Genomic DNA, 15941 nt, shown 5'->3' on the forward strand with positions numbered 1-15941 from the left:
TTTACAGCTTGTAATCTTTATTATATATAATTCTTTAAAAATTAAATTTAATGTTGAATTAACTAAAATTGTCATCAATTTAAATCAATTCAATAAAAACTCTTTCAAAATATGAAAAGCAAGAATAAAACACATAGTTTAAACAAATTACAGAAAATACGTCTTTTAAAATCTTTTACTTAAGTAATTATTAAAGACAGTTAATCTATGTATATAAATAACAGTATATAAATAAAAACAACTCAGCTTGAAAGTAAAAACTTAATTAACAACAATTTTTTCAAGTTCATATTTGTCTGCGCAAGCTGTGGAGTCTTTACTGTGTACTCAGAACATTACACTTCCACCCCAAAGTGTTAAGCATTTTTGGGGTGGCTGGCAGAAATAACTGCAGTGAGTTGCTACTGCCACTTATGTCGGTGCACATCTACCACAAAACAAAAACATAAAAAAATGCTTGGTTACAGTGTATTTAGTCCAGTAAATGTTTGAATTTTTTTTGGTATTTTTATGACACGCACACAGTTCACACATCAGGTCTCACATTTTGTTGACAGTACGTGCAATAACTGAAAATATAGATAATAAGCGGTGTAGGTGGGTGTTGGAATGATTGTTGGGGTTTGAAACTTCTCAGCAAAGCATAGTCATGCAACAGGCATGTAGACAAACTTAGTTTAGTTCAGTTTGTGCCGTATCCTAAACAATACACAAAATCTGAATACCGGAGCCATGTTGAAATATCAAATACATACAAAAAATTAAAGAAAAGTGCAGTAAAAATTATTTTATTAACATAATTGCGTATACGGTTGTGCTATTTAATTGTCTAAATTATAACAAAATGATAAAAATGTTTTTTATATCGTATATAAAATTTATGAAATAAAGAAATTCTCATTTCTTGTGTACTTTACTGAGACATAGCGTCGTCAATTTTTTTTACAAGAGCAAACAACAACAACTTCAACGGATATGGATTTCCAAAATCGCAACAATGGCGGCAATAAGTTTGTCTGCCCAAGTGACAGACAGCTGGCGTTAAGAGCAAAGTAAATATTATATATAAAACTAGATTTAAACAAATTATTATATATTCGCTAAACAAAAAAAAATAATTCACTTTCGAACTGTAAATGGGGGAAAAAAATAAAGCAATACATAAACGAGAACCTGTAACGTTTTGCTCTACTGGAGCCTTCATGGGTTGGTGGTAATACACATAATTAAATCAAGGAATTTATTTAACACACATGTGCATACACATACATTTATGATAAACTTGTCGCACAGCTGCAGCGGCGACGCCATATTTGCAGTCGCTAATAAAAAGCAATTAATGCGGCTATAAATTCAAAAGCTAATAAGAAAATTTTGTATTTTTACAACTTAATAAGCTGAAAGAATATGTGCGAATTCGAATGCTCATTAAAATTTGATTGACGGCATGTAATTATTATGCTCTTGAATTTTATGTTTATATTATGAAGAGAAAAAATGTATAATTTACAACAAAAAATAATAAAATAATAAAAATAAAAAAAAATAAACTTTTAATTAAGTTTAATTTTTTCGATAATTTTTATTGCCTTACCAATAGTAAATTATTATGAGCTACACTTCGCTTTTGTGTATATATGTGTGTTTCGAAAGGGGCGAGGACACATGTTCTGATAAAAAATGAAAAAACAACAATGCCAATGTTGTGCAAATATTCTCTCTCCCACTTCATTTCCGTTAACCATATGGCAGATCCCTGATTAACGCTTTTTATTTGTTTATCAGAATTTACATTTTATGCATGCGTAATTCGCTGCAAACAATTTAACATTTTAGTCGTTCTGTGGCGAAATTGTTAATAGTTATCAAGTGTCTTTGAACTTGAATTTGTACTTGAATTTGTACTTGAAGTGATTCAGACCACCTTTGACATTAATTGTAAAGTTTGATCGTTGAATTTTAAATTTAACTTTACAGATAATTTATATAATTAAATCGAAGTTGAACTTAAGTTTATTTTTAAAAGTGAATTTTTCGGGGTCTTTTTAAGTCAAAATTTATATTTATCATAGCTAGATAGTTAAATAAATGAAAGTGTCTTTGACAACTATTTGAACCAAAACACTGCGATCATTAGATATTGTATGCAACAACTGTCCCTAACGAAATAGAAAGCACTAAATCTTCATTGTCATTCAAGCAGAGATGACATTCTATTAACTAGAACAGATTTTGACACCACAGATTGAGATGTCTATATAGTTATGTTGGGAACGATAACAACTTAGATTCTATTCTACTGTATTTAAATGAATACAGTAGGGACGTCTCTCCGTATAAGTATCTTTCTTTTAAAATATGAAATACTAGTTTTATTTTATATTATTAAAATATTAATATATATTAATTAAATATTAAAAATATTTATATATTAAGTTTTTTTAACTTTAAATAATATTACATAATCAATCATTTTCATCATGTAAAATGAAATGACAGTTTTCAATAATATCCTGTTGGGTATTAGAAATATCTGTTATGAAATACCCGGGATTCCGATTTTCATCTCTTGTATTGTTTCAGCTATCAATAGTTTATACAAATATTTTTATTATTAGATTAAATAATTAATATAGGATGACAGAATGAACAGAGTCCTTTATTTATTAGAACTATATTACTCCTAATTGAAAATTTAATCTTTTACTTCAGCGCCTAGTTTACAGAAATTCTTGTGCATTTAATGCCATTATATTTTTCTTTAGTTTTTTGGTTGCTAAACTCAAAAATAACATTGATTTTTATTCGTAGCTTTTCGGGATATAACTTTAAATGTTAGCACATAGATATAATAGAAATAAACAGGGTATTCGTTCCCAACGGAATGTAGTACTACGACCGTAGTGTTAGGTCATATCTCGAGTAAAAATCAACCAATGGGTTCACACAAGTTCATATCTTGTAATATCTTGATATTAAAGGTAATCAAATCTCTAACGTATGTTTTTGTCCATTGTTTTTAAACAGATTTAGTAGTTTGGATCTTATACGCTGATATACATTAGAAAAAGGTATTTTTTTGTGCCAAAAAAAAAATTCGAATTTCGCTATACGAAACGGAAAAATAGAAAACATTAAATATTATCCAGTTTCTTATTCTTTACATATAGTTCCTAATAGTTTTTAGAAGAAAAATAATGATTTGGTAAAAATATCTTCAAATAAATACCAGATTTAAATGCTGATATAAGATGATATATATAGCTTATATATTAAATTATTTGTTCGAATAGTAGTGAAAGCAGCTTTAAAGAGTGCAACAAGAAACGTGAATCGCATGCTTTCCCGATCTTAAGAGACTATAAGTCTTTATATATGACAATATTTGAATAAAAAACGAATATGCTTATTCTTCTGTTTTTGAATCGTAAGGATATAGTTTTTATATATAGTTAAAGGTGGAATAAAATATTTTATATTAAATTTTATTCTATATTTGACCATTTTTGAACTAATGGTCGTGACTAACATCAACCGAGTTATCATATATTTGGGAATATATAACAAATAAATTTTACATATTGTAGTCAGAGATTTATAATAAATTATAATAATAAATTAATTATTTTATAATAAATCTTAACATTTATAATAATAAATTAAAAATATTTAAATTTTATAAAAATAAATAAATATTTAACAATGTTACTCATACGTTCTGAAGTCTTTCTTGAAAAAAATGTAGTAAGTGATTAATTTTACAAGGCTAGTTAAGGACACCAATAAATGATGGGAACCAAATTCTTATGCGTAAAATATTATTAAGAAAATAAGGCAAATAGTATTTGATAAAAATTATACGATTATACGATTTTTTCAACTCGACTAATTTTTCAATAGTGGATTTACAGATTTATAAATAGGACATTAAAATATTAGATATTCCATAGATTACAATTGACTGAAAGTCTATCTCTCATTGAGTTTTCTTTAATACTTTGTATATCAATGAATTTTATTTTCATTTCATGGACAAACACATAACTACCTAATTTATGGTATATGAAGTATTTTGAATCAAAAAAGGTTCTACTCTAATTTCTCTCTAACACACTGTAATAATTTACAAGCTAAATTTTTGGTCCGTAATAAGTAGTCCGATTTTATATAAGAAACCTTACTGGATTATATCATCTACCATACTGCAACATATATTTTGTTTTCACATATATACATAATATATATATGCATGCTTTAAAATGTACTAAATTTGTTTTTAATTGTACTTCCACGGTTTAAGTTAATACCGATTATTATTATTTTTAAGAAAATATATAAAAAGCCCTCTGTCATTTCCGTTTTTTGATAAATTTTGAAATTTTTCTAATGCCTTATTTGTGATTAGTTTTTTTTTAAATAAGGTTATAATAAACTTAGAATTCCAATAAATAAATATGTTTAATCAACCTTATGAGGGTACATATTATACAGTTCAATGGACTGGAGTCTTGTTATGCATATTTAAGATAGTTCATGAACATCCGATTCTCATTATTACATACATCGTATTTTTAAAAGTTGAGAGTAATCTTGAAATCGATTTAGATATTAACAAATTTTCTCCTCTGTAGAGACCTATAGATTTTACACACGAATTAAAGATCTGAATTTTAGTTTTAAGTCGAAAATTGATTGAAACTGCATTTGTGGTAAAGATAAACTATAGCAGAAGTAGAAAAACTCAATAATAATAATATGAACTTTAATATTTGTGTTATCTTAAATCTTTTATTTCTCTTGACTGAATTTTATAAAAAAGTATCTGACCTACGATTTTATAGAGAGAGAGGTGAAAAAATAATTTTTTATATATAAATGTAATTATGTATATCACATTGTTTTTCTGTTGGTTTAGTAACTTGTTTATATCACAAGTTACTAACAGGATAGTTTAAACAGGATAGTACCTAAGGTTAATAATAACAATAGTGGAGATGATCTTCCATAGGGATTACAAAATGGAGGCTGTGTCTTTAATGCTTTAGATTCCCACACTACTCTTGCAGAGACCGTGTGTGTCTTTTAAGATTACCACACTCAAAAGGCAAGAAATAAGTTTTTTTGGCCTAGTGCTCCACAATATGTGTTTAGAACCTATACCTATTTAATAAAAACGAATAAAATTGAATTATATTTCTACTTTGAGATAATTTTTATATTATATATTTATAAAAAAATTATTTCCCCAAAATAGATAGTTTTACATATGATTTTAATAAGTTTTTAAAAATGTGTTTATATTTATATTGTTATTTTTAATTTAAATTTAAGACTAAAAACTGGTTGGAGCAGTTCAAAACAAAATGAACCCTTAAGACCCGAAGAACAAGCTGCTATAATATCTGTTATTCGACGAAATGAGGAAATTGAAATTGCGGAGCGTCAACGTGTTGGACGTTTAGTTGAACGTGTGGAAAAAATAAAAGAACGTGTTGGGAGAATGGATCGTGGACCCAATTGTTGTCGCTTATGTGGTGATACATTTGGTTTGTTACGTCCCGCCCGTATTATATGTGAAGATTGTAGAAAGCCTGTATGTGCAAAGTGTAGTGTTGACATTAATATACGATTTCACACCATTGAGAAGACAAAAGAAATTTGGCTTTGTCGAATCTGTTCTGAAACTAGGGAAATGTGGAAAAAATCTGGTGCATGGTTTTTTAAAGGGCTTCCGAATTACGATATTCCTACAAGCACAAGTTCCACACCGACACATCACACAGGCAATACCATGTTAAGTGGAATGATGCAAAGAACATCGCAAAGTTGCAACAACACGCCGATTCGAAAGCCTAGAGTAAAAAAATTAACCATTAGAGTAAATGACAGCAGCAGTTCTGAAGAAGAGGATGTTGTAGATGGTGCTTCCAATTTTAATCATACGGCAATTGTGAATTCAATTCCAACTTCTATTGATGCAATCGTGCCATCTAATGTCTCGCCAACATCAATAACCGATGGAAATGATATACAACAGTCGAAAGTGCAACGTGGAGATAGCTTTCGTATGCGAACTTTTGGTTCGATTCGTAGCTTTATCGATGGCGGAGAACGAAAACTTTCGAATTCGTTCTTTTTCAATCGACAAACTTCGAAATCTGAATTTATTCAACCAGAGTTCGATACCATATCGACAGCATCAACTGTAGGCACAATTACATCGGCTACAAGACGTGAAAGCAACTTTACACGACGTAGCTCAGTATCTTCATCATGGTCTATTAGCGATAGTTCATCTGGCAACTCTGGCACAGTTAATAATTTTTCTATACATAATCAAATCAATTTACATTGTCGTGATCCACTACTAGGTTGGTTAGAGATAGCTATAAGCTATCGGGAAAATTTTCATGCTTTAGATTGTACAATGGTAAGAGCACGAGATTTGCCGCCAATGGATGCCGCGGGTCTAACAGATTCATATTGTAAATTAAATATTATAACACCAGAGGGAAACACAAAATACACACGCTGGCAGCGAACAAAAATAGTACATAAAACTCGAAATCCGGAGTTTAACGAAACACTTCAATTTGTTGGAATCGAGCCTGAAGAGCTGGGAAATTCGTTATTATATGTTACTATATTTGATGATGATAAATATGGGCATGATTTTCTGGGGGCAGCTAAAGTATCTTTATCAACAGTAAGTTGTTCCATTTTTTTATATTAATATATTATTTAATATATAATATTATAACATATTCCATATTAATATAATTTCCTTTTTAATTATTTATATAATATGCCTTTTTAACATATATTTATTTTTTTTTTATTAAACAAATGTTATAAAATTTTTTAAAATATTCCATGTACACTACTAGGTGCATAATACTAACCAATATCGTATATCGGTACCTCTAAATGGAGTTGAGGACCAGTACACGAATGAAGCGGAAATGTCACAAGAATGGACTCGTGGTAAAATTTTGGTGTCACTGTGTTATAACACAAAGAAACGGGCTTTAGTCGTGAATATTAAACAATGCATAAATTTAATACCTATGGACAACAACGGTAGTTCGGATCCCTTTGTTAAAATGTAAAAAAAAATAATTTTTCCTATAATAATTATATTTACTTTTATACTTATTTCGTAGTCAACTTAAACCAGATCCACACAAGAATAAGAAATATAAGACGAGCATTAAATGGCGTACACTTAATCCCATTTACAACGAGGAGTTTTATTTTGAGGCAAGTCCGCATGACTTAACCAAGCAGATGCTAATCATTACTGTGTGGGATAAGGATATAGGAAAGAGTAATGATTTCTTAGGTAGTCTTATTATAGGTTATAACAGCAAAGGAAATCGTCTACAACAATTTTTGGACTGCATACGTTTACCAGATCATTTTCATGAGAAATGGCATTGTTTAGCAGGCGACAATCCGTTGCATTGAATTTACTTACGACTTTGATGCATTTAAATTGCAATTATATAGCATTTAATACTATTTTGCCAAATATTTTTTTATTAAATAAATAATTTACGTTTTTTTAAATAGTTTAAAATAAAATAAAAATAAGTGTCCTTAGAAATAAAAATGCAAATCTTGCATTTCAATAACTTAATCAAAATACATTACTTGTGAAACAAAGTAAATCAAAAATAATTAATAAAAAATTTTTTAATTAATTTTTTGAATAATTAGTTAAAATAATTCAATTAAACATGTTTAAAAAATTAAACAAAATAAAATTGTTTGGTTTAATCAATTCAACAAATTTCGACTCTATTTATTTTTAGGCTGCATTATTTATATTTTAAACTTAGAGTTCTTGGAGAGTGTAGTAATATCTAAATCTTTTTTGAAATACTATAAGACTTAAAATATTAAAAAAAAATTATTTTTTGCCTATTTTCAACAGTTATTTGATATAAGCACTACTTGATATATATAACGTATTTATCGACTTTAGGTATGTTTACTTCAATTTACTAAAATTTGTCGTACACAGAACTAGTCTTCCGGCTATGATATTTTTGTTTTTAGTAAGCACTACAAGGTTTAAGAATAATAAACTGTATAACTATTTTAATATGCTTAATTTGAAACCAATATGTTTGTTGAGGTAATATGCTTAAATAATAAAAATAATAAAAATAAAAAAAATTATAATTTGATCTGAAAAATCCTTAATATGATCTTTGATAACACAAGGCAATGTAGCGACTATAGTTCTATTTAGCAACTTTATAAGTCTTCTACATATTATTCGAAATGTAAATTCTATTTAATGAATGTACTCGGCTACTTAATATTTTTTATTATTTTTATATATTTTTATACATTATATATATATTTTCTATATTATATATATATATTTCATATATTATATATATCATTTTATACTAAATATTTATTATTTCAAAAATACAACTCGTTTTGTTAATATGTAAGACTAGTCCACTTCAGTTGAAACAAGCCTCCGTACTAAAATATGCTGCATTAAATATATGTAACATTCTTATCTTTTAACTGTATAGTACAACATTACTTTAATGTTGCGCGTTTATTCAATTGTTGTCTGCACCATATTATCCTATACACTAAATCGTGCCCAATTAACCTGTTGTTACTTCTAATCGAGGTAATAAATTCCGAAACTTTCATTCAGATTGATCTAATTTTTGTATACCAGCATCTCAGACCAGCATTCTATCTGCATTCTCCTATCTTAACCTTTTTCCCCACAAACATAGTCAACTGTCAATTTTAAATTCCAATATCTCAAAAACTAAACTAAATTGATATATAACTTAGTTCGAAAAGTTGTTCAAAATAACTGACTATACTAAACTCTGTTGCCAAATCGGCGTTCCCCATTTTTTAAACATTCGTTTTGCTTTAAACCGAGCTAATAGTAATTTCTAGTTTTCAGCAAAATGAAACAAGTATGAAATAAAGAAATATTTCCCTTCACAGATTCCCTAAATCTATAAATACATGTTATTGGTATTACCCTCTCATAATAATAACAATAACAACATGGATTAATTATTTCAAATCATGTACAATAATCACATTCGTTAGTTAATAAAAAAAAAATATTAAAACACATATCGTTTACAAATGTCAAAAATAATTTATATTTCATATAGTAAAACTTATTTATCAATTTAAAAATATATATTTTAAAACGCATATAGTTTACAAATCTCAGAGATAGTTTATATTTCATTTATTAGAACTTATTTATCAATTTAAAAATATATATTTTGAAGTCGATATAATTTCAAAATGTTTGGCATTCGAGGACATTTAGCGAAAAGTCGAATAACCGATTTTATGCAAGTTTTTGTACGAAATTGTCGAGTAGCTTACAATAGGGCTAAGCCTATGGATTATGAGAATGACGCTGCTAACCGCAACATGTTGAGAAATGAAATAAATGTGCTTATTCAAAAAAAACAAGTTATACCAACTGTTATTGCTGGCGAAGAAATCTGTGCTAATGGTGAGGAACAACAAATACGTATGCCACACAAGCATAAACAAATATTGGCAAGATTTCAATACGCAGAATCGGAACATTATAAAGTAGCTATGGATGCAGCAATGCGCATACGTGAACAATGGATTACAGTATCGCCGAAGGAACGCGTTGAAATTTGGATGAAAACTGCAGATTTGTTAGAGAAAGAGTACCGTCATCGTTTAAATGCTGCTATTATATTGGGACAAGGAAAGACATGCAGTCAGGCAGATGAAGATACATGCGCCTTAGTGAACTTTCTGCGAGCAAGCGGAACTGCGTTGATTAAATTATCAAAACGCAAACTTAAGAACTTTAATGCAGATGAAATAGATGCCCGTTTTAAGGTACGAGCAATGAACGGATTCGTTGTTGCTATAGGTCCTTTCAATATGACATCAATATCAGCTGGTTTAGCTGCACTCCCAGCGCTAGTGGGTAATGCTGTCGTGTGGAAGCCATCGGATAGCTGTTTACTTTCCAGTTATATAGTATACCAAGCATTTCAAAAAGCTGGTTTACTCGATGGTATTATAAGCTTCTTGCCTACCAATGATGAATATTTATTACGCTGCTTAAGGCAAAGTGAATATTTTGTTGGTGTCAACTTTACAGGAAAAACTGAAACATTTAATACCATTTGGAATTTAATTCGACCATGTATTCGATGTTTTAGAAATTTTCCCCGTTTGGCGAGCGCTTGTGGAGCAAAAAACTTTCACTTTGTGCACAAGAGTGCTGACGTCAAAAAGGTTGTTAATGCTACCATTGATGCTGCATTTATCTATTCAGGTCAGCACTGTACCGCCTGTTCACGTCTTTATGCCCCTCAATCTAAATGGGCAGAAATAAGCGAAGCAATGAAACAAGAGCTTGACAAAAAAAATATTGGCGATCCAACTGATTTTAGCACGTTTTCCTCTGCGGTTATTAACGATGTTGCTTTCAGACGTATCATAAATTATATTAATGATGCCGAAAAAAAGGAAGAGAACGAAATTGTATATGGTGGCGGATATAGCAGTGGAATTGGATACTATGTGGAACCTACTGTAATTGTGTGCAAAAAACCATTTGATCCACTAATGACGAAAGAAATATTTGGACCGATCTTGAGCGTTTATCTTTATAAAGATGATGACGTTAACCAGACTTTCGAGCTGATTAGCAAAACTTCCGAGTATGCATTTAATGGTGCTGTTTTTGCAAGAGATGAAGAAGTCATCAAGAACTCTAAGATGAATTTACGCTATGCTGCTAGCAATCTGTTTATAAACAATGGTTGTAGAAAATCAACGAATCAACAAAACCTTTTTCACGGCACCAGACAATCCGGAAACAGGAGAGGGGCTACTGTTTTAGACCGACTTATACGCTGGTGTTCTCCACAACTAATTGAGACAACAAAAATAAAAGATGACGAATGTAAAAAAACTTGTTAACACAAGTCATAACCTGTTTCCGCAGATGACAATTATTTGAAATGCAATGTTAATTATAATACATTTATTACTAAATTTTCTCTCCATTTAATTACGATTTGTTTCGCCAATCAAATAAAAACACAAAATTGTTTGCGTGCTGCGAAGAACTTTATTAACATTAATAAAATATATAAGTGTACTATCACGAAATTGAATCAAAATTTACTTTAGTAAAATATAGGTATATATGGTAAGCTTAATATCATATGAGGTAAACAATACAATTCACTCTATTACAATAGTCAATCTGATTCCCTTAGAGATTCTATAAAGTTATTTACATTCGATTTTTACGAATTTTAAGGTGCTAAACATCACAATCAATTTTTTACATATTATTTATAATAATTTTAATACTTATAAATTCAGCAACAAAAAACAATACATAAACTTATGGGACGGAAAAAAACTGCTAAAACATGAGTTAGAATAATAAAATTGGAAATGTTAAATTCTCATTCGAATAATGGTTAAGAGATTATAATATTTTTTTAAAAACATTTTAAGTTGGCTTATTTAAAACCAAAACTCACTAACAAGCTCACTATCAAAGTAGCAAAGCTAATATAGTTGTATAAAGAATTAACACCACTCTTGTGTACGTTTGCATCTTGTGGTAATAGGGTAGCCTGAGTTGGAGTTTGTTGTATTTGTTGAGATTGATTTGGAATCGGATTCATTGGAGCCAATGGTACTGTTCCATTAACATTGGCATCAACTGCAGGTGGTGGTGGTGGTGGTGGAGCTGGATAGCAAGCAACTTTTTCAACCTCAATCATTTTAGAACTATCAGCTGGGTCAGTTTCATTAACACGTACAGGCACGCATATAATTCCACCTGCTGGAGGCTCTTGTGGAAGCGGCTGTGAACCATTAACGGCAACAGGAGCTGGTTCAGAACCATTGACTGCTGGTGCCATAGGTGCCATAGGTGCAAGTGGTGCATTCATTGAAGGAGCTTGTGGTTGTGCTGTTTCTCCATTTGTTGTTATTATAGTAGTTCCATTAGCAGCTTGAGTTGCTGTAACTGGTTGACCATTATTTATAATAATTATTTTACCATCGCCACCAGCACTTCCACTCTGAGCTGGTGCATGTTCTACAACTCTGGTTTCAGTTGGAGTTAAAACATGACCAAGTATAGCTCCTCCAATAGCACCTGCGGCTAAACCTGAACCTATAAACATATTATGTTATACCATTTTTATATTTTTCATATAAAACTTTTACTTACCAAAACCTAAACCAGAAGATGATGATTGCGGCTGTTGTGGGTAGTAAGTAGCACCCGGTGGTAGAGATGCACCTGCTGGTATATAAGTTGCACCAGCTGGCACACCACCAGCTGGATAGTATGTTGCGCCTTGAGGTACGTGTCCACCGGCAGGATAATAACTACCACCACCTACTGGCATATGACCTCCAGGATATGCTGAACCTGCTGGGTAACCAGCAGGCACACCTTGTGGCACATGTCCACCAGGATAATAAGTTGCACCAGGAGGAAGAGATCCAGGACTATGATAAGTAGCTCCTTGCTGTACTGGGTAGCTAGCTCCATGCTGTCCTGGATAACTAGATTGTACACTATGTGCATTTGTAGCAGTTATTGGTGTATGTACGTTTGTTCCACTTGCTCCGTAATTAGGTGGTGCCTCATGTATATTCGTTTTTGCTCCTCCAACAGGATTATTAGCTGAATACGCTGGTGGCGGTCCTTGTTTATTTGGTACATTCCAACCAATTGGTGCAGGAGTATGAGAAGCTGTGCCTGTGTTTGCTGGTCGATTTGGTTGTGAGTTATAATTCGAATAACTTAATTTTGCCAAATCTGAATGAGAATTGCCAGTGTTTGTAGAGTGAGTTGGTCTCGTCACATGACTATTAGATGATGTTTTGCGATTACTGCCTTTTGTACGGCTGGCACTTGCCAAAACAATACTATGCGTCACTAAGCACAAAGCAAACAAAACACAATATAATTTATTGTGCTTCATATTGAAATACGTTTTTCGAAATATTTTTCACTAAAAACCGTGATGTTTCAGGTAGACTGCAAATATAAAATATTTTACGTTTTAACTCGTAATCAACTTATTGATGCTAATTAAATTTAAAATATAAACCTGTAATTTCACTTTTCCCCACTCGTCGCTGAATATCATTTAGTGAAATCAAAGATACAAACAAAAGCTGTGGCAATTCACAATAGATTTCATGTGCATGTAACAACAAAAGGTAGCAAAAGGTAGCTTTTGTTCAAAATTTAAAACACAAACAGCTAATTATTTCATAAAAGAGCTTTTTTCAAATATGCTGCATGACAGTGTAAGTGAGAATTTAATTGATCATATGACTGAGATTCGAAAATCCACTCACGATAAAATATATGAGCATATTGCACGAGCTGTAACCAATAGTGGAAAGATAAATTAACGATATGAAACGAATTTCTTTCTTACTTAATCAAAGACCGTATTTCAAAAAAATTTGGTTATTTAAATATAATAACAACATTATAACCGTAGCTAATGTTTTGTTATTAAATTTATTAAATAAATTTAACTAAATTTTAATGATAACCGTATATTTGTATGCATATTCTAAGAGGCTATGTATGCATTTTTTCATTTCTTCAAATTAAGAAATAATAAATAATTAATAAAAATGAACTTTCGTTCATTCATGATTTTTTGGTGCAATCTAAAATGTTTTCATGAGAATAAAACAGTAATCAAATATCAATTGTACTATATATTTTTTCGGACTTGAACCTACTAAAATTACCTCTAAAGAATGCTAAATGGATAAATTGAATACTGATGCCCTATTCTAGTAATCAAGCCAAAAACACACTTAAAGTCAAAATTGTATATGAGTGAAAAAGATGTTGTTGCTAAGTAGTAATGGAGAACGAAGAGTCAACTCAGACCAAGGAGTAATTGTAACCACGATTGTAGAACATGATAACAGGAGAAACGCAAATAATGTTATTCAGATAAAGGGCCAGAATTTAAAATATCGTCTTCTTATTATTATTAAGAATATGAATAGTGAATTTAATGTGGAAAAATATTAGGGGGAAGGTTGAGATGCCTAGTTAAGTAGCTACGGGCTAGAATTTTGAGGAGATTTTTGCTCAATTTTTCTCAATTTTTTACTAACGCATATAAAATTCTCTTTCCTAATTTATCCCATATGCAGCTCATTTGTTTCGATTCACTTCTTTATAAAATGAAGCTAAAATTACAATCCGGTTCCATACAAAAGCCGCCACCGAAATTTATAATTCAATTGCAATACAAAATTAAGTTTATATATAATTTGTAATTCAAAATATTTGTCATTCGTATAATCTGAAACAAAATATTACTGTAATGTTTAACATTTTTATTTACGAGTGTAATTCTAAAATCAAGTATGAGATACGATCAGACACTATACTTTAAACTTTTCTGACAATTTTCCGATATACTTTTCTGATATATATAACATATTAGGTTAGTGTTGTTTTATGTTAATTATGAAATTTTAGCTATCAATTTTTATTTCAACACAAATAAATCCCAAAAAACATAGTTTACGCTTGTCATCATATTAGAGACAAGTCATATTAGATAAAGTCTTCTTCACTTTATTACTTATAAATAGTCATAATTTTACAATTAAAATTCAAATCAATTTTGTTCGCTATTACAACTTTTTACTTTATAATTTATTGCATACTGAAGCGGAAAGTAATATAATTCAAATAACTTTTACTATTTTTTTACTCAAACAGATCTAATAAGAGTACAGTATTTAATTATTGTGAATTATATACATTATTATTGTTCTCCATTGAACATACCTAATACAGCCGGGAACGTGTATAGTTATATGTCACGTTTGTTTATCTGATATTTGATTTAATTCAGAATGGAAGAGGGTAGTAATGTAATAATACGTTTAGCAATTGATGTTTGTGATGAATCAAAAACTAAAAAACGTACTGGAAAAGTTCCACGCATATATACACCTGGTGAGATTGTTGTATCTGAGTCTGGATTTATGAGAGGACATGGCACATACAATGAGGAGAACGATATAAAATCATCAGTAGCAGGTGTTTTAGAGCGAGTTAATAGATTAATTTCTATTAGACCACGAAAATCCAGATATGTTGGTGAAATTGGTGACGTTGTGGTAGCACGAGTAACTGAAGTACAACAAAAACGTTGGAAATTGGACACCAACTCAAGTGTCGATTCTGTTCTATTGATATCATCAGTCAATCTACCAGGTGGTGAATTGCGTCGACGTTCAGCAGAAGATGAACATATGATGAGAAAATATTTACAAGAAGGCGATTTAGTTTCAGCAGAAGTACAAAATATTTTTGAAGAAGGTTCACTTTCATTATATACTCGTTCTTTGAAATATGGAAAACTATCTCAAGGAGTGCTTGTTAAAGTGTATCCATCTTTGGTGAAAAGATGTAAAGCACATTTTCACAACTTATCATGTGGTGCATCAATTATATTGGGCAATAATGGCTACATATGGATACAACCCACATCAATCATTCAAGATGGTGGCGATGGTGGTTTTACACAAAATCTAAGTGAAATCACACCGCTATCAGATTTGCGTACAATTTCTCGTTTACGCAACTGCATTTTAGCATTAGCTAAATGCAACATTATGATATACGACACCAGCATACTTTACGCCTACGAGGAATCTTGGAAATATGGTGAACGAGACTTATTGCAAATGGAGAATATACAGGAAGTGGGCAAAGCAACATGTCAAAGATTAAATCAACTTCAAAGTTAAGGTAAATTTTAATTATTAAAGTTTTGTATTATACTTTTACACCACCACAAATATTGTTAATAAATAAATATATTTTCAAGTAAATTTTTTTTATT

General features: G+C 30.3%; 4 protein-coding genes across 4 annotated transcripts; 3 read left to right on the forward strand and 1 right to left on the reverse strand.

The window, feature by feature from the left end:
* The first annotated feature begins 631 nt into the window (after positions 1-631).
* LOC119669516 lies at positions 632-7524 on the forward strand. Its single transcript, XM_038079430.1, has 4 exons — positions 632-1052; positions 5332-6706; positions 6888-7105; positions 7164-7524. Exons 1-4 carry the CDS (start codon positions 976-978, stop codon positions 7465-7467), a joined length of 1974 nt encoding a protein of 657 aa, XP_037935358.1. The 5' UTR covers positions 632-975; the 3' UTR covers positions 7468-7524.
* A 1785-nt stretch (positions 7525-9309) lies between these two features.
* On the forward strand, positions 9310-10986 carry LOC119666522 (delta-1-pyrroline-5-carboxylate dehydrogenase, mitochondrial-like). Its single transcript, XM_038075804.1, has one exon. The coding sequence runs from the start codon at positions 9310-9312 to the stop codon at positions 10984-10986; it is 1677 nt and encodes a 558-aa protein (XP_037931732.1).
* On the reverse strand, positions 10924-13253 carry LOC119669517 (protein transport protein Sec24-like CEF). The gene is made up of 3 exons (XM_038079431.1): positions 13155-13253; positions 12263-13081; positions 10924-12205 (listed from the first exon to the last, which is right to left on the reverse strand). The coding sequence occupies exons 2-3, from the start codon at positions 13023-13025 to the stop codon at positions 11541-11543; spliced, it is 1428 nt and encodes a 475-aa protein (XP_037935359.1). The 5' UTR covers positions 13026-13081; positions 13155-13253; the 3' UTR covers positions 10924-11540.
* Positions 13254-14896: 1643 nt separating this feature from the next.
* On the forward strand, positions 14897-15931 carry LOC119669520 (exosome complex component RRP4-like). The gene has a single exon (XM_038079434.1). It carries the CDS (start codon positions 14947-14949, stop codon positions 15844-15846), a length of 900 nt encoding a protein of 299 aa, XP_037935362.1. The 5' UTR covers positions 14897-14946; the 3' UTR covers positions 15847-15931.
* The last annotated feature ends 10 nt before the right edge of the window (positions 15932-15941 follow it).

This window comes from Teleopsis dalmanni, chromosome 1, assembly GCF_002237135.1.
Source record: "Teleopsis dalmanni isolate 2A chromosome 1, ASM223713v2, whole genome shotgun sequence".
Taxonomy (NCBI): domain Eukaryota; kingdom Metazoa; phylum Arthropoda; class Insecta; order Diptera; family Diopsidae; genus Teleopsis; species Teleopsis dalmanni.